This window comes from Puntigrus tetrazona, chromosome 19, assembly GCF_018831695.1.
Source record: "Puntigrus tetrazona isolate hp1 chromosome 19, ASM1883169v1, whole genome shotgun sequence".
Classification (NCBI taxonomy): Eukaryota; Metazoa; Chordata; class Actinopteri; order Cypriniformes; family Cyprinidae; genus Puntigrus; species Puntigrus tetrazona.
In genome coordinates, this window is record NC_056717.1 from 19629581 (window position 1) to 19656630 (window position 27050).

At 38.4% G+C, this 27050-nt stretch overlaps 1 protein-coding gene across 3 annotated transcripts in view; it reads right to left on the reverse strand.

Annotated features, from left to right (window-relative positions):
* khdrbs3 (KH domain containing, RNA binding, signal transduction associated 3) overlaps positions 1-23227 on the reverse strand; it is a 110026-nt gene extending 86799 nt beyond the window's left edge. Inside the window, exon 1 of one of the 3 annotated variants that reach the window (XR_006246998.1) lies at positions 22490-23227. Coding sequence is in view for 1 of the 3 variants with exons in the window: in XM_043217160.1 (XP_043073095.1) it covers positions 22490-22580 (91 nt within the window). In the remaining 2 variants the exon portion in view is untranslated. The remainder of the gene's footprint in view (positions 1-22489) is intronic. The other 2 variants (XR_006246997.1, XM_043217160.1) reach the window with 2 other exon arrangements.
* Positions 23228-27050: the final 3823 nt, after the last annotated feature.

A 27050-nucleotide genomic window follows, 5' to 3' on the forward strand; every position in this document is an offset into this window, starting at 1 on the left:
TGATTTAATTTGAATTAAAAAGCACCTGCTGAAGCTACTTGTTGCACTAAACATTATTCGATTTAACATTTTGGAATAATTTGTTTATTGCATACTTTTGTTTTATTTCATTTCACTGGTAAAGACCTCCTTTCTTCACACCGAATTTAAAACGCAGACTAATGCTGAATGCTGATTAGGCAGCATCTTTATTTGGACTGTTAAATGTGTGTCGATGGTGTGGTTTGGCGGTTGTTGCCTTTAATTCCACAGGGTTACAGTTTAAACTTTAATTATTTTTTAACCCCAATTAAAAACAAAAGCTAAATTCTGATGTCAGTACCATTTATGTTTGTATTGAATGTAGGTCTACTTACTGCGTTCATTTCAAATAGTTAGTTAATGTTTTTTTGTTTTTGTCCTGTTTGCTGCCTAATAAAAATGTATCGTAATAGGCCGGTTTGCTTGAAAAAAATCGGTATCCGCCATGAAAAATCATTATGATCGGTGCATCACTAGCATTTTTACCTTGGAAAACCATGTAAATACCACGATAAATTGATATGATAATCATGCAACATATCAAGTTGTCAAAAGTAGCAGTACTGTTTGTGCTTTTTCTGTGATATATGTATGCCATATATCTATCTATCTATCTATCTATCTATATATATATATATATATATATATATATATATATATATATATATATATATATATATATATATATATATATATATATATATAGATAGATAGATAGATAGATAGATAGATAGATAGATATATGGCATATGTTGGTTTTTTTGAGTGTTTGCCCAGAGACTGGGGTGGCTGTAAATCTCATATGTTAAATTGAATTAACTAAATGATATGAATTACAGCTTAAGACGCCCACTTTTTATGCGAGACTGCTAAGGAAGCTCCGATTATATATTTAGAACCACTGAAATAAGTCTGAGGTAGGACTGACTGTGTGATGAAGGTTAATCTAAAGGCTAAAAACGGCTGAGACGTCTGTGGCAAACACTAAAAAGCTTTTCTATCTACATAGCTTTAGTGCGTAGGCTCATATATATAAAATCCATTGTATTACGCTGGGTGAAAATGGTGGAGAATGCGGGCAAAATGTAAATATATATATATATATATATATATATATATATATATATATATATATATATATATATATATATATATATATATATACATACATTTCATTTTTATGTAGTATAAGTAATTTTGTAGAGTTTTTGTTATTTTTATCAGATTTTTTATGTATATATGTTTCAATCATTTATTTCAGTTTTGAAATGTTGCTTTGGCAGCATCTGAAAACGAATGTATATTTTATTGTCAGTTAACGTTAACTTTATTTCAAGCAACCCATGTTTTCATGGTTTTAGTTTCAGTTAACCACAATAGTCATCAACCAAACTCGTCAGCAGTGATGAAAAAAGAGGGGGGAAGATTTATCGCGTAGCAGTACACCAATCTCATTCATCATCTTGATCCTTCATGCTGCATGTTTACAAGCATAAATCTTACTTTTGAAGCGTGAATGGTCACGTTTTAAGTACCGTATCGCTCTCACAAGGCTCAATCACTGTAGGATGGCTCAGGGCAGCCTGATTCCCTCTCGTCGTTTTTTTTTTTTCCTGCCAATCTAGGGAGCTAAACCCACAGGCCTCGCTGGAGCAGCTTCCTAACTGTGAGGCAAAGCGCCTGCCAAGCGAGTAATGTGTTTAAAGAACAGCACTGGAACATCGCAGGTTTTATGTCCCATTTATCTCTCTGGCCCTCTGTTTTATATCCTCTTATTTTAACACACAGTATCTGTGAAACATAAGGCAGCGGTTCACAGCTGCTGGGTTGTGGCCCAAAAAACAGGTCGCAGGTTCTGATAGGCTCGGTGACAATAAGGAATATGATGCTTAATGCCAATAATAAAATGTAACATTTAACAACGTTAGACTAGAAAAAGGAATAGGCTAGTTAACCAACTTTGACCTTTTTGAATAAGCAGAGTCAAGTTTGTGGTCTATTAAATATATGTCTTTTTTTTCTCTCAATTTTGTGCAATAATCAGTTATGGTATTTTGTTAGATCATTCTCTGTGACTAATGCAAAATCTGGATCCCGGAGCAAAACCGGCTGAGAAGCGCCAAACTCTGGAGATGTGAAATAAGAAAATTCATTTCAGTCGTAGAAAAATTTTCCAAGCCCAAGTGCCACTGAAATCAGTGATGAAATAAATAAATAAGAAGTCATTACAGATCGAGTGTGTGGGTAATGACAGAAATAATCAAAAAATTGATTACGAAAAAAAGAAAATACTAAAAACAAGGTTTCAGTGAAGAGTGCTACATAGGCGGAAATTGCTTATCATTTTTTTATGATTAACAATTGAAAGATTTTGCTAAATATTTGTTCATGAATAATGCTTTCTAGAAATACATTTCAAAATAAAAACTGCTGAATTGGCCATTTTCGGTAAGATTTAATGCTACTAAGTGTTTGTGTGCCTGTTTTTGTGCATTTAACCTAATTTGTATAATGTCTAACATGTATCTGTGTTAAAGCAGTGAGTAATTCACTCGTTGATTTACTTAAAATCTACCTTAAATCTATTTAAAGTTTGACTGACCAACTCAACTGGCTTAATTTGGCACCCCCAAGTTCAAAAGTCAAGCTACGCCAATGGAGTACTATCTTCAGGCTGTAAAGCCTTTTTTTCTGAAGGATCATGTGGAGTAATAATGCTGAAAACAAAGCTTTAAAAATACATTCAAACAGTTATTTTACATTGTAATAGTGTTACTTAATATTACTGTATTTTTTGCAAAGAAATGAAGCCCTTACATACAATAAGAGTCTTTTTTCAAAATGTGCCTCGATAAAAATAGAGCGTTTCTCTTACAATGGAATAAAAAAAACTTCAGGTGGTGATAGAATCTCACGAGTTGATAACAGACGGCACAAATGCGTCATGCCAACTACTGCACTCTCATCTACAAAGTAAACCATGACATTCCGGGAACATTAACAACTCAAAGGAACACACCATCTGACAAAACCAGTCTGCTCAGGAGAACTCAGATGGAGCACTACTTTCATTAAACAAACATTTCACTGATAATGTGGCTCTCTGGAATACTTCATTCTGATTGGTCAATCGTGCGTTTTTAAAAATGCGTACTGAATTCCAATATATTCTGGGAAAAAATGACATGTGTACTAGGGACCATGGGAGGCAATGTAATCATTTTAACCTAAAAGCTCAAATAAGTGTAATCCAAGCCATGCATCAATACAATGCTTTTAGTGGAATTCTGCAAAGCTGTAGAGTTTGATCCACTTTAAAATCCACTAGCATGCCGTGGTAGTATTTCAGGGACAGATGTTGGATCTATAGTGACTATAACAGTTGCGTGTGAATCTTGGAGCGATTTGAATGACTTGTGACATGCATAAACACTAAAAGTGAACTGAACCTCTTTAAACAGATTCAGACTGAATGTGAGATCTTGCAATGCCACCTCAGTACAGTCTTAAATCAGGTTTTAATTGGCAGTGGGGTTGGCATTCCCAAAAGAAAAACAAATGGGACATCAAAGCTAAAAAAAAATGCCAAGTTTGGTTCTTTTAAAAAATGTCTGTGTGTACACTTTTAAACTTCTGACTTCCTGAAATCCAAGCCCAACAGGTCACTCTTGCCTATTGATGAGCTGTTTCAGATTGGTGATTGATTTCCACAAAGACAACAACGCTTTTCCCTTTGTGCAAACTACAGGAATGTCACCATAAATTCACCTGAGGCGAATCAATAGCTCAGACGAGGTAGGCAGAGAATCTCATCCAACTGCGCTCTCACTCAATACTGCCTCACAAAGACAGAGCGCTTTTTCGCTGATGGATCGTCCTTCCTGTCACAGCTGGGTGGCAGCCATATCGGAAACGCTCTAGACAGTGACATACAGTCAGTTGGGTTGGTAATGTCACTGTTTAATAGCATGCGTCCTGCTTAAAGCCCAGTGCTAGACTTTCCCGATACAGGTAAAACTATCAGTATTTATTAAACACAACAATAAATATTACACTCTCAGAGTTTAAATCAGTATGTTTGAGTTCTAGTCACTGATCCTCTGTCTGTCGTGAGAAAATATCCTTCATCCCTACACTCTAAAAGGTTTCTTTAATGGCATTGACGGTTCCAAAAAATAATAAAAACTAACTTTAACATGAGTAGAACATTTCCAATTCACAAAAGGTTTTTTATTGTGGAACAGCATTCTTTAAAATTGTTATTTAACTGCTCATTAAAAAGGTTCTTCTACGCTCGTGTAAAAGCTTCTTTATTGGCTTTGATGGTTGAGTAAATAATCTTTAACACTGAACAACCATTTTTTGGTTCCTTCAGTGAACAGTTCTCAAAAAAAGCATTTATTCTTGGCGAGAAGAGCATTTTACCACTATAAAAAAACTTTTTGTGTAATGGGATAGTTTCGTGGATGAGTTTATCATGGAATAATATCTTGCGTACACCAAGTTACTGACCAAGAACTGTTCTCTGAAGGGTTCTTTAGAACCCCTAATAAATCTAAAAATGAAGATTCTTAAAAATGAAGGTTCTTTACTGGCATCGCTGGTTCACTAAAGAACCTTTAACATCTTTGCGCTTTTAAAAATTAAAATGGCAAAACTGTATTTTTGCAGTGATGCCGTAGAACAACTAAGTTTGGTTCCTCAAAGAACCATTAAGTGAACGGTTCCTAACTTTCCTAAAAGAAACTTTTTCAACTATAAAGAACCTTTTCTGCATTTGAAAGGTTCCATGGATGTTTAAGTTCCTTGAACATGAACAATTTAAAGAAACTTTTTTCCACCATAAAAAACATTTTGTGAAATGGAAAGGTTTCGCGGCAGATAAACATTCTTCACGAAACTATAATCAATACTAACCAAGAACCTTTTTTTTTAAACGTGTGGAATCTTTCCGGTCCAAAAAGGGTTGTTTATAGTGGAAAGAAGTTATATTTAAACATTGCTCGAACACGAAAAAAAAATCCTTAAAAAAAAATGTTCACTGAAAGGCTCTTTTGGGAAGCAAAAACAGTTCTTGCTGTGAAAACTCCCTTTTTGCAACCTTTATTTTCAAGAGTTTCGAGACAGACATTGATATGCTGCTTTCTCTGAGCGGCGCAATGCATACAAGCACATACGCGCATGCAAATCCAAAACCCCGGTGTGTTTCCTTTCTTCTCAAATCTCCACACACACTTACATATCATCTGTGTATCAAACGCCCATCCGATCAGAATCAAGGCACTTTATTACAGAGCTCACGGGGTCACAAGACACCATAAATATGATAATTCAGCCGTCTGTGGGGATGGGTGTTTGTTATTTGTGTTAGACCGAGCTGTACCCAGCTGTTTCGAAGTACGCCGATTTAAATTAGACCAAGACAGGAGAGCAGTGCGCCGATCTAAACTACACAAGTGCAAAGCCGCCCCGTGAGCGGGTGCACGTCTGTTAATTCTGTGGATATGCATGCGCGTGTTTGTTTGCATCTCATCTCTGTGTGTGTTTGTCATTAATTAATCAGTGCTTGTTTATTCTAGGCGGGGAAAGCCTGGATAAACAGCTTGGGTAATATTTGCCGAACGACAGTGAGGTTTGTTTGATGGACGCCGCTGGGATTCCGGTTGAACGTCTTCTTGCTACACACGAGGAAATGGAAGTCCTGCTAGAGCTGCAGCTGTGCGCGTTCTGGAGGTGCCTGCACTCCCCTACCGCGAAAGCACAGACGAATGTGGGAAATCTTACCAAAGTCAACAGCCTGAAAACACTTTCCTGAAGATGTTGGGGTTTGGTGGGGTATCGGAAACTCGGGACGCAGTCGGTCTTAATAAAGTCAGCGTAGCAGGTTTGGTGGCATGATCTAAAAAGCGTTTGTACTCAAACTTCGTTCTGCTTTGAAACAGTAGTGCATTTGCACAATCAGTCGGAGCACGAGTACGGTTTTGTTTCAGGTTTTTGTCGATCTGGTTTACATCCACGGAAGGACTGCAAATGATGCAAACAATCTGAAATTTTCAGCAAGAGCAGTTTCTGTGAAGACAATGGCAATGTGAAACGCGTTATAGTGTAGGAGACGAATCACACAGCCATTCCAGAATGTGGGCTGAATTTTCACATGATCCCTCATAAATCGTTCTAATATTCTAATTTGCTGCTTAAGAAACATTAATTGTTACTATCGGTGTTGGGCTGGAAAACGTGATACAGGAATCTTTGCTGAAAATCGTATTTTTAATATATTCGAAATAGACCTTTTGGGACCCTAAACTTTTAAATCGTATTGTTAAAGCTCGTTTACACCAACCAACCATGATGACTATAAAGATGACAATAAACATATAGTTCTAATAATCGTTCTCAGTATTAAAGAACAGCAGCGTCCACGCCACAACTATAACGATAAAAACACAGAGAAACGATATCATTAGAATCACTTTCTGTATTGATTAGTCCAGCTGATTAACGACAGCCAATCAGATCCCTCCTGCTGTCACAAGCTTGAGAATTATGCACGAATGTGCTTCGAATAACCAAACGATACTGTTCTCTGGTGTGGACGCTAATATAGTTATCTTTATAATTATCGTTCTTGGTGGGCTTTATGCTGCATGCATGGATACACATCTACATAAATAATCTAAATCAACGAGACTTATTACATTGACCTGAATTTTCTTTACAAATCTACTGAATACCCCATCTCAAAAGAGCTTTTCATCTACGCTGTGCATTGAAAACAATGACTAATAATCCATACAGCTAAAAATACAAAAAAAGCTCCATCCATTCTTTATCGGATCAGACTACATTGTGTTTTAAAGGGACTGTGGCACCCCGTCGGTGGACTCTAAGTGTTATTTTTCAAAGAACAGACTATTAGGGTGCAACATAAACACTCTCTCACTCACACACACCTCTCATTACAGCATTATCCCAGTGGGTTGTTGTCCTGTTTATAGGCGTCAGAGTTTGATAAAAGAGCATTTTTGTGCCTCGTTGATTTCTCATAATGAGTTCACCCGTGGAGCTGATTCGTCATTTTTTTTTTCACTTTTTCATCCTTCTTTTCCCCCTCAATCTCTCACAGCCACAAAACAAGGTTCACGCTCATCCGTCTGGCCCTCGTTTCCTTCTCTCGGTCTGAGATGCGGGACTGATTCTTTGATCCGTTCTTCGGCTGAGGCCGGACACTCAATCTTCCTGAGTGTTTGTGTCTCGCTGTGGATTGGGCTCATGTGTCTGGATGTGTAAAATGAGCTCGAATGGCTTTTGTATCTCCTCTCTGAAACCCTTATCTGATTCTACTGGAGGGAGAACAAAGACAACACACACACATAAACTTTCTCCGTCTCCTATCACTGCCATCTCCTGTTTCCAACAGCATCTAACACAGAGAACATTTGATATAACTACCATCTCGCAAACTAAACAAGTGACTACACACACCCAACGTCCAATATATTACCCACCGCAGCAGCGACGGCGCATAGGGTTTGACGACAAACAGTTTTTTGGCCAGTTGTTTTTAGTTAAAGGTATAGTTCACCCAAAAATGAAAATCTGATGTTCATCCGCCTACCCCTCATAGATGCAGGTCACTTTTTTTTTAAGATTTTTAACCTAAACCTCTATATAATGGCTGTCAAGAGTGAAAAAAACACACAGATGCCCTGCAGCTTGTGATGATACGTTGAGGTCTTAAGACACAAAGCAAGAAACGGTCTGTGCGAGAAAATGAACAGTATTTATAGAATTTTTTACTAACTGGTCTCATGGCGTAAATGTACCTCGGTCTACTTTCAGCGAGACACAAAATACATACTAACAAGTGTATATCACTGCAGTTTCCAAAAGACATGAACACTAGTGGCAGTAATGCTCTGGCATCTTTCGATTAATAAAACTACTTACGAATATCGTGTTATGACTAATAATATGCTGGGATATTTGAAAACTGATGCTTTTGAATGTTAGCATCATAATATCCAGCTTCATATCTATGGTTTTTCATAGACGGTAGGTTTGTTTGGTAGCTCGTGAAGTGTGCTTGAGAGGCCAAGAGCTCTGGTTCGAATCCGGTGTAACTACGGTTTGATCAAATCTGTGTAAAATAATGACACGGTTGTATCAACAAATGGCTTTTTATATCGGTTTTACATTTGTTAACGCTATCAGGTAGGTTTAGGATTGGATTCGGTGTAGGGCATATGACACGAGCATTAACTTTTAGCAACAGTCCATGGATATTTCAATTCTTTACCGCCGCAATACATACCTATATCAACGTAATGTGTTCTAGCGCCAGTCAGTGCACATATTTCTTTGAAACAGCGGCAAAACGTGCAGTAATGAGCGTAAAAAAGTAAAAAAAAAGGTGCATACTGTTTTTAGCTCTGATACACCACAAAGTCTGTCTGTTCTGAGCCCATTCACAACATCCGGTGCATGATGCATCAAAGTGCTCTGGCACGTAATAATATATGCATAAATATATATATGTAGATCCTTACATATCGCCTGGCAAGATACGTGTATTCATACCGAACCTTGGTTTGGTGCATCGCTCCTTACGATGAATACAGGCAATTCCCCGCAATCCAGAAGGGGCCGCCCACAGCAATGCAACGCTGTTTGAGAACCAGCAGCTGAAGAACAGCGAATGCTCCTACAGACAGAGATCATGTGCTGATTCTGAACACGTCTCTCACATAGATGGAGAGAATAGAAAGGAGTAAACTTGCTCACTCAACTGTTTGTGAAATGGAGCTTTGCGCTCATGTATCCTACATTCAGCATGAATCCAGATATTTCATATTGTTGCATTTGATTCTGTAATCAGAATGATCTGAATGCTAAACTATTATTTATTATGTAAATTAAAGGCTTTGTGGCATTTCAATGGTGAAACAGAGTTGCTAAAGTAACAACATGCTGTCAAGTTAGCAATGCTGGAACTGATGTGTGTATATATGTGTGTGTGTGTGTGTGTGTGTGTGTGTGTGTGTGTGTGTGTGTGTGTGTGTGTGTGTGTGTGCGCATGCATGCATGCCGAAAAGATTACTTCAACTCTATCCTTACCAGCAGAATCAACTTTAAATACTTATCGCCTTAATAACAAGACAACAGACGAGTGAGAAGACGACATGGGATTTCTGGGTGTTATGGGTTACGCAGCACTATTTTAGCTGGAATCAACAGTTTAAAGTGAACTTCTTTCTTACAAACATGCAGCTTTTGACTTCACAAGATGATAACTGACGGACTGGATCAGTTTTGATTGTGATGTCTGGACAGCCGTTTGGACTCTTATTCTGACGGCACCCATTCACTGTGTTATGTAATGCTGATGTAACACTGAATTTCTCCAAATCTCTTCGCATAAAGAATTTGCTAGCGGGAGAACGGGCACTAAACTTACATTAATTTTTTGTGCCTTTACACTAAAGTAATTTTTTTACCTCCAAATACCTTCTGTTCTCTCCCCTACCTCAGCAAAGTGAAATCACACTTCCACTGCAATTAGAACCAGTGTCTCAACACTTCTAAACCGCAGATCTATAACCAGGACGGCGTCTATCTCCCTGATCTCAGCAACCTCTCACTTACATCGCTCTCACAGGAGCTTTGGGCTCCATGCGTGGACTGCAGCATCCGCAGGATAATCATAATCATGTCTCCAGAGAGAGAGAGAGATGTGACACTTCAGGTCTAATCAATGGAAATTGTTCTTTTCTAATCGCAGCTCGGGAAGCTAGATTAGGACGCAACTTAACGAACGATCATTTCAGCAAGGATGTCTTCGTGACAGTTCATCTGTCTGCTGGTTATGTCAACTTATAACACTGCGAAAAATACTGGTGAGCTTTTACTGGCAAGTTATACATGGTAATGAAAAAGTAAATAAATAAATGATTGATATTGTTTTAAATACCTAAAACAAAAACTAAAACAAAACAAAATAAAATAATAAATAAAATGAAATAAATATGCTTATAAATAAAGCAAATATTAAAAAAGCCTAATTGTTAAAAAAAGCAAAAATAATAAAATGTAAAAAAATTATAAAATATAAAAAAATATTACAACGTAAAATAAAGAAACTTTTAAAAAATGTGAAAATTAAATGTTTCTTTGGCAACTACTTGAAGTTTAAAGTTTAGCTTGAAGTAAAATTACAAAAACTAATTCTGAAATACGATAAAGCTAAAATGCAATATTAAATATTCAAAAAGGAAAATATAAAAAATGACAAGCCATTATAAAAAAACATAATTTAAAATTAATATGAAAATATATAACCAAATAAAAACAAATTAAAATTGATAAAAAGCTATATATATATATATATATATATATATATATATATATATATATATATATATATATGTGTGTGTGTGTGTGTGTGTGTGTGTGTGTATACACATACACACACATATAGACAGCAATTTATTATTATACAGCATTATTATAAACCCATAATAGTGATCAACTGCCTTTTTTTTTAAACACACATGCACCAAGCATAATTGCAGGTCTGGGGTTTTGTGCAGGTGGTTTTAATTTACCTTAACTCAGCAACCCATCCGAAATCCTCGCTGGCTTCAGCACCACCAAGACATCTCAGCTAATGGGCTTTCCGACAAAAGCAGGAGTGAAAGAGCGAGCAAAGAACAGACTGCCCGCCGTGAAAAGTTTCCAGGCGAGAAGAGCAAACCGCGGAGGAGAGGAGGTGGTGCGTGAGCGCGAACCGTTGTCTTTAATGAGCTACACCGCTCAAACCTGCTCATGGGTCACAGATGTAATGAACCAAAAGACCCGGTGCCTGTGTCAACCTTAACGAGCACCGAGTCCAACAGCGGGTCACGACTCAAACGGCTTGAATGGAGAACAATAGTAAACAGCGTGAGGAACGAGAAGAGTTTCATTAAAAAGAGAGAAGGAGAGCGAGAGAAAATGAAGACGGAAACAGCCTCACTAAATGGAAGACAGCTATATACGCCATAAAATACAGCTGAAGACCCAGTGGGCGAGTGTGTATAAAATACGACGGGCTGCTCCAATAATACTGCTTGCTGCCGTTTAGTACGTTCCGTGACCTTTAAGACAAAATGATCATCTGTCTGCTGGTTATGTCAACTGATAGAAGAGACCTTTCTCTCCGTCTCTCCCGCTGCAAAAAAGGCTGGTGAGCTTTCTCTGCCAAGTTGTACGTGGCATTAGAGACTAAGCGAAGAGCAGAATACAGCAGTAGGGTCGGATCGATAGCAAAATTCAGTTTGATGCATGCCTCCGGTACCACGGTATTGACCCTAAATTTATACCGTAGTCCAGTAACTTTCAAAATCCTGTTTCAGAGAGGGGAAAAAAAAAAAGCGCAGAAGGAACTGCTTCCTAAAGAATAACTGGAAAGCATAAAAATTCATTTTATTGACAGCTGGGTTTCGTTAGAAACAGCGCACAGCATCGCGAAGGAAAATATCTGATCACTTGTGATGTTTTTTCATTCTTTTATTCGTGATCTTTCTACTCATCGCCGCCTTTAGCTTGCTCCGGGGGGGCTGCGAGGAACAATCCTCTTTAAAGCTGCTTTAAAACAATATTTAAGGTGGGCTATGCGATATACGTGGCTCTAAAAACGAACAGAAAGCTTTCGTTTCACGTTTAGTGTAATAACGGACGGAGAAAAGACATGCTATCAATGCAATAAAAAGATAAGCGTCGTATAAATGTCGCATAGCCAGGCTTTCAACTAAATAAAGCCTATTTCAGGATGAATAAACAGAAGGAGAGAGGCATTTTGTCAAACGTAAATTAATATAAAATTAATGTAAAAAAATAAACAACAAAGGTGTAGCGCAAACATGATTTAAAAATAAAAAGCTGAGACAATAAAACAAAAAAAAAATCGCTCACTGATACCTAAGCTACAATATTATAGTACAAAAAAACCAACTTAAAAATACTATTAATATTAATTTTTAAAATCACCAAAAAAGGAAGCAATGCGAGACTAAATGCAAAAAAGCTTTCATGAAAACTATACTGCAAAACTTATTTTTAGAAATATTTTTTATTATCACAACCATAAGCTCAACCATAAGTTTCTATGGTAACACTTTAGAACAGAGCGCACTTATTTACTATTAACTACGACTTTTCCTAATTTGCTGCTTATTGCATTGCAAGTTTAAATAATAATAATCACAAAAAAATGTTGTAAGGTGGTTAAGTGTAGGTATTGGGTAGGATCGGGGATGTAAAACATAAAGAAAGATATTTAAATGCTGTTGGTAACTCAACAGTTGCCAGATGGCCAACATAGTATGAAAAACTATACTATGGAAGTAAATGGCTGCCGTCAACAGTGCGTGTTAAACAGAAGACGCTCATAAAGGTTTGGAGCAACATGAGAGCGAGCAAATGACTGACTGGGTGATTTTTCATTTCGGGGTGAACTATTCATTTATTGCATGTCTGACCATGATTCGCATCGGCACATATTCAATATTTACCCACCGTTAGTCATAAAACAAAAATCCTAAAAGGTGCGATAAGCAAAATAGCCCGTTTAATATACAGGGTCAGAGGACTGGTGGGTGATTGACGAGCAAAAGAGGAATTCAAACTTTTGGTGCCAGAAAGCTTAACATTACAAGTGGACTCCTGGGGAAAATGCTATTTAAAAAAAAAAAAAAAAACAGAATAATGGACAGAGTTTGAGAAAATGCATATATCATCTGCATTCGGATTACCAATAATTCATTAGCGTTCAAAAGTGTTGCATCAGCATGGGGCCCAACAATTCAAGTGTATAATTGTTGCAATAATTATTTAGGATTTTATTGACCATGTTATAAAAAGGAGAAATGCCTTGTAATCATGTTTTCACAGTAGAGCAAACCAGACCCGCAGGAGCCATTGGAAATGGACAGAGGAAGCTCCTCTCCTCTTTGCATGGCTGTTTAAAAAAATAAATAACAGCATAAAGCTTCTCTCACAGTGCTTTTAGACCCTCATCCACAAGAGGAACGACATCGCACACACCGTTATAGGGTATAATGGGGAAAAGTGAGGATCTCGCTGGGTTATGGAGGGGAATAAATCTTTAATAGCGCAAAGGCGAAGAAACAGGATATCAGTAAATGAAACTTAAGTGGATTTTCGGGCTTTTGTAGAAAGAGAAGTTATTCGGTAATGTGCTGAGAGAAGCGCGGGAGACAGACAAGAGAGGTTTGACTTTTCAAGGCCTTTCCCCGACCACTACAAGTGTTATTTTATCCTCATTTGATTAGACAGAAGCATGAAGAAAAAAAAAAATCACACTTTCATAACCATTATTGTTTAAAAAAATCAATAAAAAAAAAAAAAAAAACTTGGATTCCTTAACCAGAACTTCAAATAACATTTTCAATGCTCAAAAAAAGTATTCATTGGTATTTTTCAGGAAAAAAAAATATAAATAAATAATATATATGTACATATTCATACCCTCTAGCAGTTACAAGTCTCCTACATCCCTGAATGAGTGACCTGTAAACTAAATGATCAAGTAAATAAATCAATCACTCGCATAATGGAAGTCACTTGTTTCATTCCCGAATGATTACATTTTTTAATGAATCATTTGACACGTGTGAATGATTCATTTACTCATTAAAGACAGTCAACTGTTGTTAACTACGGTGTAAATATCAGAAAACGTGACTGAAAATCAGAAACTGGCAGTCTGCAGAAAACCAGAGAGATATAAAAAGTGAAAAGTCCCTGTGCTGCTGGACTGTATGAAATAACAGATGAAATGAGTTCTGTTCAAACACGCAAAACACATTTTTCCACTCCAAGTAAAGGCCAATTATTTAAAATAAGAAAAACAATAATAATATTAATTATTATTATTATTATAAAACCCTTCATATCAACCCAAGCAAGGAAAAATAAAATACTGAAAATCTATTCTTTGGGCCTTTTTGCCTCTTATTTTCATAGCTACACTCGAAAGAATGAAATAACAGGGAGGATGAGGAAGGGAACGGTATCAGAAATCGTTATGAGCCAGATTTCAACTTCAAACATTTTTAGGAGAACTATTCCTTTCATATTCAATAGACGTCCGATTAACATCGATCGCATGACGTTTCCGTCCCATGTGTTAAAAAGAGGAAAATCGTCCATTTCTGCGCAGTACGGATAACGCAATTTGGATAAACAAGCGCTTTTTAACGGAAATGTTCAGGACATGCGCACATCGCGGTGCTCCCACCCAACGCTTTTTACGCGACACCCCAAGAAACACACTGTGAGTCCTGCAGGAGATTTGAAGCTTCCCAGTGAAAGCATCTGGATCTGAGAAACACGCTGTGTTGTGAAAAGAGACCAAAAAAAAAAAAAACACCTTTCGAAAGTGTGAAGATCGCGGATCTCTCTGAAATCCCGCTCAAGCGTCCGACGGAGCCAAAAAGAGTCTCCGCGGCTCTGTCCTCACTCGCGCAGCGAAAGACCAGCTTATTTACATACTATCATATTCTGTTTCTCATCTTTCTTTCATTCCGGCTTTATTTGTTTCCTATCTGTCCTGCTTGTTTTCCCTCCTCCTATTTTTCCGCCCATTACAATTCCAATTTCATCCTTCCATTTCGTTCTCCTATTGCCTTCTCCCTGCCTTTTGAAATTTAATTTGGTGGCAGTCCTTCATAAATAACTTTCTCCCCACGGAGGAGTGCGGCCTTATTCAAACTGTAGCCTGGAGCACAAAGACATACTGATTAACAGAGTCTCTCTCTCTCTCTTTCTCTCTCAGTGTCTCTCTAATCCTCTGTTATCCGGGGCTGCCGTTGTACTGTCCCTTGCTCTTCTGAGCGATGCATTAACATCCTGCAGCGGTAAAAGATTAATACTGTATAAATGAGGATGGGAGCACCACAGGGGTGGATTGGTGGCCTAGATTAACATTAGAGTGCCGCGGGCTGAAGGTTTGCCAGACAGCCTCACCATGAGCTCCCTAATGTAAGTACCAAACACTCCTGAGCACAGATTGGGATCGTTTAGCTGTATCGAACCCATGTCGCATCCGTCCTAAGCTGTAAACAAAGAGCGTGCGCATTATTTAAAGGAACAGGTCGACCGAAAATGAAAACTGTGTCATCGTGTGACAGAATTAAGTCTTCTGAAGCCTTAAGTCGACCCAGACGGAATCCGCAGACTGCGTGGATTTTGGGGGTATATTTGCAGAATGGATTTAAACGTAGTAATATTAAACAGAGCTGAACGTACAAAATCACCAAATGTTACTGGTTGTTATGTCCCAGAATTGCAACGAGCCAAATGCAATGCTTTTTAATTAGTATTTTAAATATCGCCGATTAACCGTGATTATCCACTTCCAAAATAAAAGTCTTTGTTTACATTATATATGCATGCGAACTGTGTACATTTATCGTCTGTGTATAAATGCAAATGGCATACAATATATATTTTAATTTTAAGTTATATAGGCAAATATTTAATATATAAAGATTTTTCTTAAATATATACACATGCATGTGTTTTTATTTACATATTCATAATAAATTATCACAATTAATCATTTGACAGCACTCATTTTTAATGTATTCAATAAAAAAAAAATTGCTGCTATACGCAGTTTGGGGTTGATACTTTTTTTTTTGAGAGTCATCTCTCGTGATCACTTGACCACAAGGCAGCATTGATTAAGAAGATGACAAATATACTTAAAACATCTTTTTTCCGTTTGGATATATTTTAATATATTTAATACATTCCTGTGATCATTAGCATCATTACTCCAGTCTTCAGTTTCACACGATCCTTCAGAAATTATTCTAATGTGCTGTTTTGCCAGTGAAGAAAAGTTTTGCGGCTTAAAGGTAACAATGAAACATTTTCTTTCGAGATTCCTTAATGAACGCAAAATTCAAAATAGCAGATTTTTGTGACATTATAAATGTTTTTACTGACACTTTTGATCAGCTGTCTTTCGAACAGTAATGTACATAGACTCAATTGGTAACACTTTATTTCATGGTTACACCTATTATTTTCTTATTAGCATGCATATTACTAGAATATTAGCTATTCATTAGTGCTAATTAAGCACATATCAATGCCTTATTCTACATGATCTTATTCTACATCCCTAATCTTACCCAGTACCTAAACATTACACCAACCTCACTATTAATGAGCAGCGAATTAGAAATTTATTGAGGGGAAAAAAGTCGTATTACCTATACTATAGTGTCAATTTGCATTCAGTGTATTGGAAACAGCTTTGAATCTCTTCAAAAACACATTTAGAAAACGTCTGAGGAGGTTCAACCTACATGGGAGTGTACCGATTCATTTTTGGGCGAACTGGACGCAATCAGGTTGTCTCTCAGCAGCCTATGGAAATTCTGCAGTCGAGGGGGATTATTGGTCACCACCACAGGTTGTTTGGTAAGACCGCAAGACTACATATCACGTTACGGATTTCCAGTTCTCAAGGGCAAGGCGCAGAGGAAGGGAGGGGGAACGGAGCGCCTCTCTTCCTCAAACACGCAGAGACAGTATTTCACAGCTACACGCTCCGGCTCATTATCCCTGACCCGTGCTGTCGAATCAGTGCTCGGGCGTCTGAGATTCCAGGCTCATTTGTTTTTTTCGAGCTGACCTGAGAAAGCCCCCACGTGGAAACTGCTGAGACTGACAAACTCAGACAAAAAAAAACGCCGCTTTTTTTCCACCCTCAAACCGAAAATGAGAAGCGTGGCACGTTTTCCACGCCGCTGCGTTTTATGGGGGATGAGAATGCTTTCAAATCAGCCATCCCATCACGCGAGGCCCGCTGGAGATGATTACACCTGTAGAGGAGCCGCCAAACGACTGCGGCTTGAGATCGAGCTGCCGTAATCCGAGGTGACGCGCAAACATCTATTGCATTTTAGTAAATACAAACGTAAAAATAGATTCTGAAAACAATGTCACACCAGACACGCACTGGTTACTCCCTCTCATAAATGCCCTGTAAACCTGATTCGTGACTCTTAAACTGATTTATTTGGTCGTTAAAGGTGAAGTGTGCCATTTCGGCACGTGCTAGTGGCATGAAATGAAACTGCAGTCTGTTCGAGGAGATTGGACATTGGTTTGAGTCTGAGGTGGAGCTAAGCAAAGGAAAACGAAGGTGCAGGCCTGCTTTGGCGCTGCTAATGGTGGAGGAAATGACATACTTCACCGTTAAATATTATTCGTCCCTTGGAGATGATCACCCAGCGCGACGCTGGGACATAAACCAGAGCTCACAGTAAATTACACTGGCTAGTCATTTCTTTGACATAACTAGGATCCTTAATCAGATGTTAAGGGTAAAATCAATATGTGTTGACTGCAGTTAACGAGCAGTCATTAGATTTTATGAGCAACAATTTGAGTCTCTCAGGAAACAGTTCTCACTTCACAAGGAGGAAAAGTGAATAAGAGAGAGCGCACTGCGGCATGTCTACAATCCTTTCAGTGAAAAGACATCCTGCAATAAGTACTTGTCATTAACTGCCTAAGCAGGATCAACTAGTGACAGAGGAAAAGGAAAATAAATCAAAAGAACAGCAAGATAAAGAAATTGTGGATGCGTTTTTAAGCCAACTTCTGGAACTTCGTTAAAGAAATTGTGGATGCAAAGAAAACATTTTCTGTCCGTTTGCCAACTTCTGGGAACTGTAACCAATCACAGACATGTTTGCAAGGATATGATTGTTAACCAATCAGAAGTGCAAAATGGATTTATGCAAAGAAAACATTTCAGCGTTCTGTCCGTTTGCCTGTAAATAGCATTAAAGATTTTTTTTCTATTAATGGGGTTTCTGGTCCTTGCGCTGTCGCCTCTGAGCAATTTCTAATTTATTTATTAATTATTATTATTATTTATTTAATTATTTATTTTAATTATTTATTATTATTTTTACAATCAGCATTTTATGTTATAAATAAAAGTGATTGTGTAATTTATTGTTGGATTTTATTTTTAATAAAATGACGTGCATTGAAGTTTTATATTTACAGTACTCCGATGCACGCATTATGAAATCACAAAAATAAAACGCTACTCATTTCTAATCTAATTTTGAGAGAGTAGCACATCTGTCCTGCAATAAAAGAGAGTAGTAAATGTAATGATGCATTATCTGCAGTATGTTGAAGCAATGTTGTCATAAATAAAAATAAAAAAATACGCAGACGTGATTGCATATAGAGTTGTAGCATAACCCTGAATCAAAAAAGATCTGTTCAATCTGCCAGTGAGCGTGTACTCTTTAAAACTGAGCCCAGATCACTTTCCTTTATCTATATCTTCTCCAGCACTGTAATATTAGCACCAACTGACCTGATCTCAGATCAGAAACTCACAGCAACCGCTATTCATGTACGCACATGATAATATATTAACGCAGCCCAGACCGTCTGTGAGACAGTGATGATTATCTCAATCAAGTGCCATTCTCTTTGCAATTTATCTCTCTAACTGTCTTCATCTATCTCTGTTCACAAGGCATTTGATGCACTGCCAGGCGCTCTTTCTGTTTGCTGGTGGGTGGTTTTGTAAGCCGACATACAGCCACAGACCAGAGGGCATGAGCGAAGGAAAAAAATTTTTTTTTTTTTTTTTTTTTTTTTTTTTACAGATCTCTGTATCATAGCAGGAATCAATGCCTCTTCCTGAATCTTAAATGAATCTTACCTTCCATCTTACACAGTACATGCTGTGCTCAGAGCTTTGGGAATTTGCACAAGCATTTGTTTCTCTCTTTTTCAACAAGGGATACAGCATATAGGGGCTAAAGGGTTTGCTCTTTTTCTCATCACTTGTTCTCTTTCTTCTTCCCCACGGGTGAATGGCAGTTTATATAGGAATTTAAACATGGTTAAACCGCAAGACGGTCTGTAATGCCTGGAGAAAGGAGAAAGTCAGCATTTCCAATCATCTCCGTTGGTGAACGTTGAAGAGGTCACCGCAAATAATCTGTCCATGATAAAACATCAACTATATAATAACAGAATAATGTCATTTATACGCTTGCAGAAGAAATGCGAAACAGCTAAATATCGACCCCTAGATAAAGCTAAATTCAATAAAATGAATTTATTCATTTACAATTAATGACTATGCATTTGGGTATATCAAGTAAAAGTCACAATACACAACCGTGAAATAAAATGCCATACGCATTACTACTAAAAGTAAAGTGGTCTAAGTCTTTACTGGAACACCAAATTTTACTTTTCCAAGCCATAATTATGGATCAGTTTTTAATTTAATGGAGCATAATTACACTAAATACCTAATTAGCACCCCGCATGCTTATAAGAAAGGCCTTTCTAAAGCAATTAAGCAAAAAGATTGTGTGGGATTTGGGAGTTTGGTGAATGTTGGTGTGCGCTGGTTTAATGAAACTCCCACTGCAACACCTATGTATGTGCGAATGTGTATTTGTATGTCGCCTTTCTTTTCTGCTTCCTTTTCTCTTGCCAATTACATAATTTAGTTAAGGATTCTAAGATGAGAGCTACTCGACATGACATCATGAGCCATCTGTAATATACTGGAGATAAGAGCGGCAAGTTTTTCCTCAAGATTTGGCAGCCACGCAAACATCTCCAAACCCCAGGACGCCCATGCTGATTTCTGCCAATAAAACATTCAGAGATGTTAGCTAATTACTTGCAAATTGCATCTTTCTTAATAAACGAGCAAATACACTTATGAAGCAGTCTCTTTTTTTTCCTGGCTTGCTCAGTTTCTCTTCCTTTATCGTCTTCACTGCTGCGAGCGAAACTGTCCAGAAACTGAAAAGAGGTTTAAACTCTGTCCTTCTGTCATCATGCTTCTCGCTACGAGATATCACGCCGCTTAAAAGGCCGTCCAATTTCTTAAAGAGAAAAGGAGCGAGATTGAGTGATAAGGCAGAAAAGTGCTGAGTGCGAAAGTGTGAAAAATTTCTTATCCGCTACGCTGGTCATTGCCCCAGCCCTTCGCTCTGAAAGAAACACTGACGTTTCTCATGCCGAACCCTACCGGTCTCTGCAGAAATCTGGTGACAGAACTCGTCTGAATGTCTTCCTCCGCGGCATGTTGATGTGCCTTTGATAAATAGACGGAGCCACACAGCTTTTGTTGAAAAACGAGACAGGCTTGAGGCCCGATGACATACATGAGTTAAGCCACAACCCCAATCCGTGAGTTGAATTCTAGTGTGGAATGACCACTTAAATATTTTTTTGTGTTCGATATTTCGCATGAAAAGCATCGCTCCACTAACAAAAAGTGACACTTTACGGTCTCTTCAGTTTAAGTCTGATTCAATCTGCATGCAGTCCCTTAAAGAATTTGTTCGCCCAAACCTTACCTCCCAATTACAAAACAATATGATTTCCTGTGAAACACAAAATGTAGTTGGACTACTTTTAAATGCGTTATACAGATGTTTAAAAAGCTACGCAAATACGCAGCATGTGGGTGAGCACATAACGTAAAGGTGAGTAAGCAATGACTTCCGAATATTAAATATATAAAATTACGCTCAAACAAGAGCCTCAGTCCCATTCCCCATTATATATGAAGAGTTGCTCAAAAAGAACATGCCCCATATTATGCTGATGCTGCAGCTTATTATCAAACCACATATGCCTTAGCTCTTAGACCTTCAGTCATTCCCTTGGGCAAAGTGAACTCGAGAGTAAAAGCCAGGAAACACATTCTATTGCATAAGTGCAGATTTAATTGAAGAAAGGCTGAACCATGCCTAAAGCTGCGAACGGACTCTCTTTCGCACCGGTACGCCAGATTTAAAGCTCTGTGGTTTTAGTTGGGGATCCCACAGCTGATTCTGCCCATTAAATGCGAGGCAATGTTTTCAGGGGATCGCACACTGCCTCTGCAACAGCATCAAGTTGTTTCATGAGTAAATTACTTGGCGACACTGCGAGCGTTCGGATGAGAGAAAGAGATGAAGAGCAAAATCTGCGACAGCTACGTGCCAAACTTTTTTAACTGGCAGGATTAAAAGAGGTTTAACATAGAATAATGCCATTTTGCCCTACTTTGTTTGCAAAAGGATGCACGCTACACCACCATTTCGAATATGACCGGTATACGAGAGTCTTCACGAACTAACTTTTAAACCAAAACTTGTTTCAAGCCGATCGCATAGACAAACAGACAATGATTGTTTACGTCTTAAAAATAAATAAGTTGAATGCAAATTCTAAAACTAAATCAAAAAACAAATGACTGGATGGAACGCCGTGCTGTTTAAACACTTTCCATTCAATCCTGATTTGCCTGAGAGCCCCAAAAGATTTAAATCCAATTCAGAGATGTGAATAACCGCACCTGCTACATTCGTTATCAAAAATATCGGTTCTGCACAGCGATCTTAAAACGGATTAATTAATGAGTCTGCACTCTCTCTGGACTCAAATCTGCTCTGCTTCTTTAGAGAAGCGCAAATGAGCTCGTGCTCTTGAGAAATGAAAATACTTAATTCCTCACAGAAAGCAGAAAAATACACACACACACACACACACACACACACACACACATATATATATATATATATATATATATATATATATATATATATATATATATATATATATCAACAATGATTTAACCTACATTTGCCACATAAAGTGTGTTTACAGATGAAATTCAACACCATTTTATCTCATTTTTATGCATGCCATTAAGCAGGTAGAGTTTTAACATTTATTTCTAACCAGTATTCATTACCGTTACTTACTTTAAGTGACAATAAAGTAACTACGTAGTGACAATCCTTCAGTTTTTATACTAGTAACTAGATACTAGTACTTCCAGTAGCGATTAGTGTATATTGAATAAGACACTAACTTGAATGCGTGACATTAGTATGAGGCACTAGAATTCAATTCTATAGGCACTAGAATTGATCCCAGCTGTCACTATTAACATTTCTAGCTACATTTCATTTCATCCGTGACATGCAGCTAATATTAGACTAAATGGATAGGTTCGATATCAATAGGAAAATGCTATTTTTACCAGCAACAAATGGATCAGCACCAAGTACTAGTATGCATTGGATAAGCTGTTGCAACTATTTCAATGCACAATGTAGCTCGACACTACTGAAACGAGAACTAGTGTTTAAAATATTGATACTTTTAGAGTGATGCAAAATTCTAGTCACTATCACTCGAAAAAGTATTTCTTGATAATACGGCTTGCCACAATGCACATGCATGTATTTATAGTATGTTGGAATGTGTTACGATAAGAAAACCGGGCAGTAACAGGACAACAAAATAAACGTCTCCTTACTTGACCGCGCGAAACAAACACGCAAGAATTTTAGAGGCGTGCCCGAATAGTTTGACAGGAGACAGCGGGACTTACCTTGATCGAGAAGCCGCAACGAGTGCTGGAAGGACGGGTCCAGAGAATCCTTCTCCGCCATCAGTTCTGGCAAGTACTTTTCGTTATCCATCTCGCCCAGCGCGTTTTGTCCGACAAAAAGCTTGTCAGTTGTAAGAGGAGAAACGTAAGATCCTGCTGTTGTCCTAAAGCAAGCCAGACGAGATGCGCACCAGTCGTAAAGAAAATAACCCAGAGGTTGTATCAGCGGCCGGTGAGCATCTAGAAGGTAACGTGGAGTTTGCTTTTTTTCTTTAGGTGCGCTGGTGATAACTACTGTCCATGCGCTTCCCAGATGGTTCGCCCTTAGCCCATCTGCAGGAGATTCGCCGATGCCTCCGTCCAGCCAGAGTCCTCCAGTCAGACTGCCGCTCTCAACTGTAAACAACCGCTTTGAAGCTCCCCCTGTTGTATCCACGGGCAACGACTGCAAGTCCCAGATCCTCAGCTGATTGGATGGAGCCGGTGCCGCTCGGCGAGATATCGGATGCCCAGATGTCAATCATTCCCTGAGGGCGGGGCGGGTGTGGAATTGTCCGAGGTGCTGCAGTTTCTCGCGAATGTGGTAATTAGGGATGGCAATCGTACGGAATCTTGATGTTTTGTGCAATCGGCTTTTAAATGGTTTGACAGAAGAGTCCTTTAAAAATAAACTAAAATGTAAAAATAAAATTAACATTTCATGCATTTTGATAGAATACAGACCGAGGCCTTTGTAAAATGTTACATGTATGATAAACCAGTCAGCATAAGTCAATAAATTCAACCGTTTTTGGTTTAATTTGGAGACTCAGTGACTGGACCGAAAGTGATTTTAACCGACCGATAGGAAATGGCTCGTCACAGATTTCTTTACTGTCATTTGTTTGGGATTTGGACAATATTAGACAAGCTGGGTGTATTTAATTCATCAACGCCATTCATTAACCATACTGCACTTTGGGTTTATACATCATTCTAGTGCGTGTTCAAGAACCTATCATAAAACGTAAAGCAGCAAGAACCTATAATCTATATTCTTTTATTTAACGGTTTCCTAATAAGAATGAACAAAAACAAGGGATGGCTAATAAATAGTATAAATTGCAATATATTGGGAAAATGCCTTACTAAAATACCTTAGATTTTAATGTGTATCTTGAGGCTCTCTTGTTTCTTACTTACCCTCTATCTTACCCTCTTCTGTGAAAATATTATGAATTGGGGAAAACCTCTGAAAAGAGGCGATCACAGCTGTTCACAGCTATTATTTCAATTGTTACTGTAACCGCCAGTGCGAAACAAGATGTATGCATACCTGAACAGACACAGAGAGTTCACAACGATTTGAGAGCCAATAGATATGAGCAGAAACAGACCACAAAAAATATAATACAAACATTCAGAAAAACACATGCAACTGTTTGACCCACATTAATACCCAAGTAATATCAAAGCAGTCTCATGACTGCAGGCTTACCAACCGCAGAGTTCCATGTCAAATGGCAGCTGTATTAGATGGCAGTCAAAACAGATGTGTTGCCATGAGGGACATGCCACGTGCATGGCCAGTAGCTGCAACAGAGACATCCCCAAATTAAGACTTTTTAAATGAACAGCTGAAATGCAGGGGCAGGGGGGGAGTGAGCCGTTTTACTGTAATGCCTGACCTCCAGAGATAGCCTGGGGAGGGTTAAACTTAACTCAAGAGTGAGTCATGTATCTGTAAAATCATAGCTCGGAACTTACCAGTGAGGTCATGCATGGGTAATATGAAAAACTGAACACAGGAAAGAGATGCTAGTATTTCACTGTGGAACGATCTGCAAGTTTATTACGTTATGTTGGGTAGTGCCAAGTATGTGGTAGCACATTCATAGTTTGCTCTCTTTGTTGTCTCCTGGATTCAGATATTTAAAAATGTGTTATTTTGGTAAAAGCACTCTCAGATTACTGTCCCTAAAGAGATACAGCCAAAGGAAGAGCAAAAATCAATTCACCAATGTGCCCTTATTCCTCTTTGGAGGGGAAGGGTGGGCATAGAGGTGAAAGATCACTGTAGCTGTAGAACACTCATAACACAGTTATTTACTAATTTTTTTTTGACTAATTCATGATTTTTTCATTCCCAATCAATGGTTCAGCCACTTCCGTGCATCACATCATAAATCTCCTTCCATGAGCAGATTGACGCAGAAATGTTTTTGGAGAAATTTATTCTGGAACATCTGGACATGTTGATTTTTAAAGTAATACAGTAATGCAATGTAGTCTTTGCTGATCTGCATTGCATTAGATTACATTATGCATGCCCTGTCTACCTATCTATTCTTAAAATAATACACTTCACTTTCATTTCTAAAAGACTGCATAAGAGTTCATTGGATATATATGTTTGGTCCAGGTTTCCATCAGACTCCCTGTGCGGACGAAAGAGTCCGATCTTTTGTACCATGTGTAGTGTGTGATTAATCAGATCTCATCTCCCATTAGAAGCTCACACTCTCAGCAGGTTCTTTCACCTCACTGCTAATGACCGAACTCAAAGAGTCACCACAAAAGAGCCCCATGGAGAGCCTTCAGGTCACAGTTTTGTTCAAGGCCATTTTCTGCTACCATCAGTGATGATTTATATCAGTTTGTCAACAGACATCCAGCCAAAAGAGAGTCTGAAGAGCCAAACGAAACAAAGTCGTCCAGTGGGGAAGTGGACTGTCTCATTATACCAGTCAGAAGTAGTTCTCAAGTTTTCAGTTGTCAGAAATGGAAAAATAAAATAGGTGGAGGCTTAGGTGGGCGTATTGGACTGTAGGCTGCGGAAACAAGTTGCATAACCCAAAATGTCAGAGTTCTGATGAGCCAGGCCCACTCTATCTTCACCAACCCTGATCCACGGTTTTGAGACCGAAAAAAAGTTCTATGTATATCAGCACTTTTATGTTCATCCGCATCAAACTTTGAGGTGACGCTCTGTATGTTTACTGTGTGGATGGGAAGCTTCAAGCAATCGATGAAATGTTTATTTATAGATACCAGTGGGCTGAGTATACGGAGAGGTTAGCTCTGGGAACAGTTAAAGTTAGAGACAGTAGACATTTATCTGGTATCGTATATAATATGCAAAATAAGTAATGAAAGGAGTTTAGCATTATCTATACTTGAAAAATAGCCTGCAATCACAAAATTTATTTTTTACTTTTTTGTTACACCACACAGCAAAAAAAAAATGACCACTTTAAACAACTGGAGGGTCAACAATCTGTGATACTCACTTACTGGTCAAATGTACTTTGTCCATGCAATTTTAAAGGACAAAGTTTATCAAACTGATGCTTCGGACAGCAAAAAAGGCTAAACTTTTTCACTTAATCTTGCGTTTCTAGTCTTTGGTGCTCACATGCATGAAAATATAGTCCTTCAGCACCTTTAAGAGGAAAAAATGGTAAGAATTTGAAGACTGCAATGCAGCATGATCACCGCAATTGAATTATGGTACCTGTTTACACATGTCTGCCTCTGAGAAAAAAAAAAAGGTTATTGCAAAGCTTAAGGGGCAATGTTTTAATCTCTGTGAGGGACCATTAAAAACAAGCTCAAAAGCACTAATCTCCTTCTCTGAAACATGACTTATTTATAGATATGGTTGCCATCTGGTGCTGTTCTTCTCCAACGTTTCGCACAAGATAAATCTGCTCCATTAATGGGCTCTTGTCTTTGCATCCTGCTCCTAATTGCAATATATCACACCATAAAACAATAAATAAACTTTGCTTAGTGGTTTTGTTGGTTACGATACGCTGGTTGTTTCACGACGCACAGCCAAACGATTGCATCCCAGCGGTCGTTACTGTGACAGAGAGTGGTTTTAATCATAGCTGAGGGAGGTTACCTGCTTGACAGAGCTGCCGGGAGACTCTCATTTAATATTTGTCTCATAAATACCACCTTAATTACACAGCTGATGAGAAATGACTGACACCCAAGGGTGCCGTGATTCTTTTTGTCCCAACAACAAGAAGCCAAACATCTGCAGGCATTTGTTTTCACTATAAAGCCATTAGAGTATGACAGAAACTCGCTCAAACGTGTTGTCATTTTAACTTTCTCGCTTTGCTTGGTTTTGTAACGCTGTATTGTAGCAATGACGTTAAGTTTAAAGACCTACGAGCCGACTTTAACGAGTAAAAACGGGTAGCATATGCCGTCGCGGCTAATGAATTCGTCTCCTGACAGGAACAGAGCTTCCGTCTCACCTCTCAGGAATGAAGAGTGCTGACATATATTTAGCAGCTAATTTGAAAGCTTTACCACCATCACGGGGGGGATCTTACAGCCCGCGTGCTTTTCACTACCGTGCCGTCGCTCACGAGAAGGAATCACACGAAATCACACTAAAACGTGACATTCGAACGTCTTCTGGCGCGCGCCAAAAACTTCTGAGGGAAGAGGAACGCGCGCCCGCATTGGAAGTGGCAACACTGGCTCCGTGTGGCCATAACGGGTACTTCCGCTCGTTTGAGGACGACTGGGTGAGGCAAGCTCACTTAAACTTGATCGACACCAC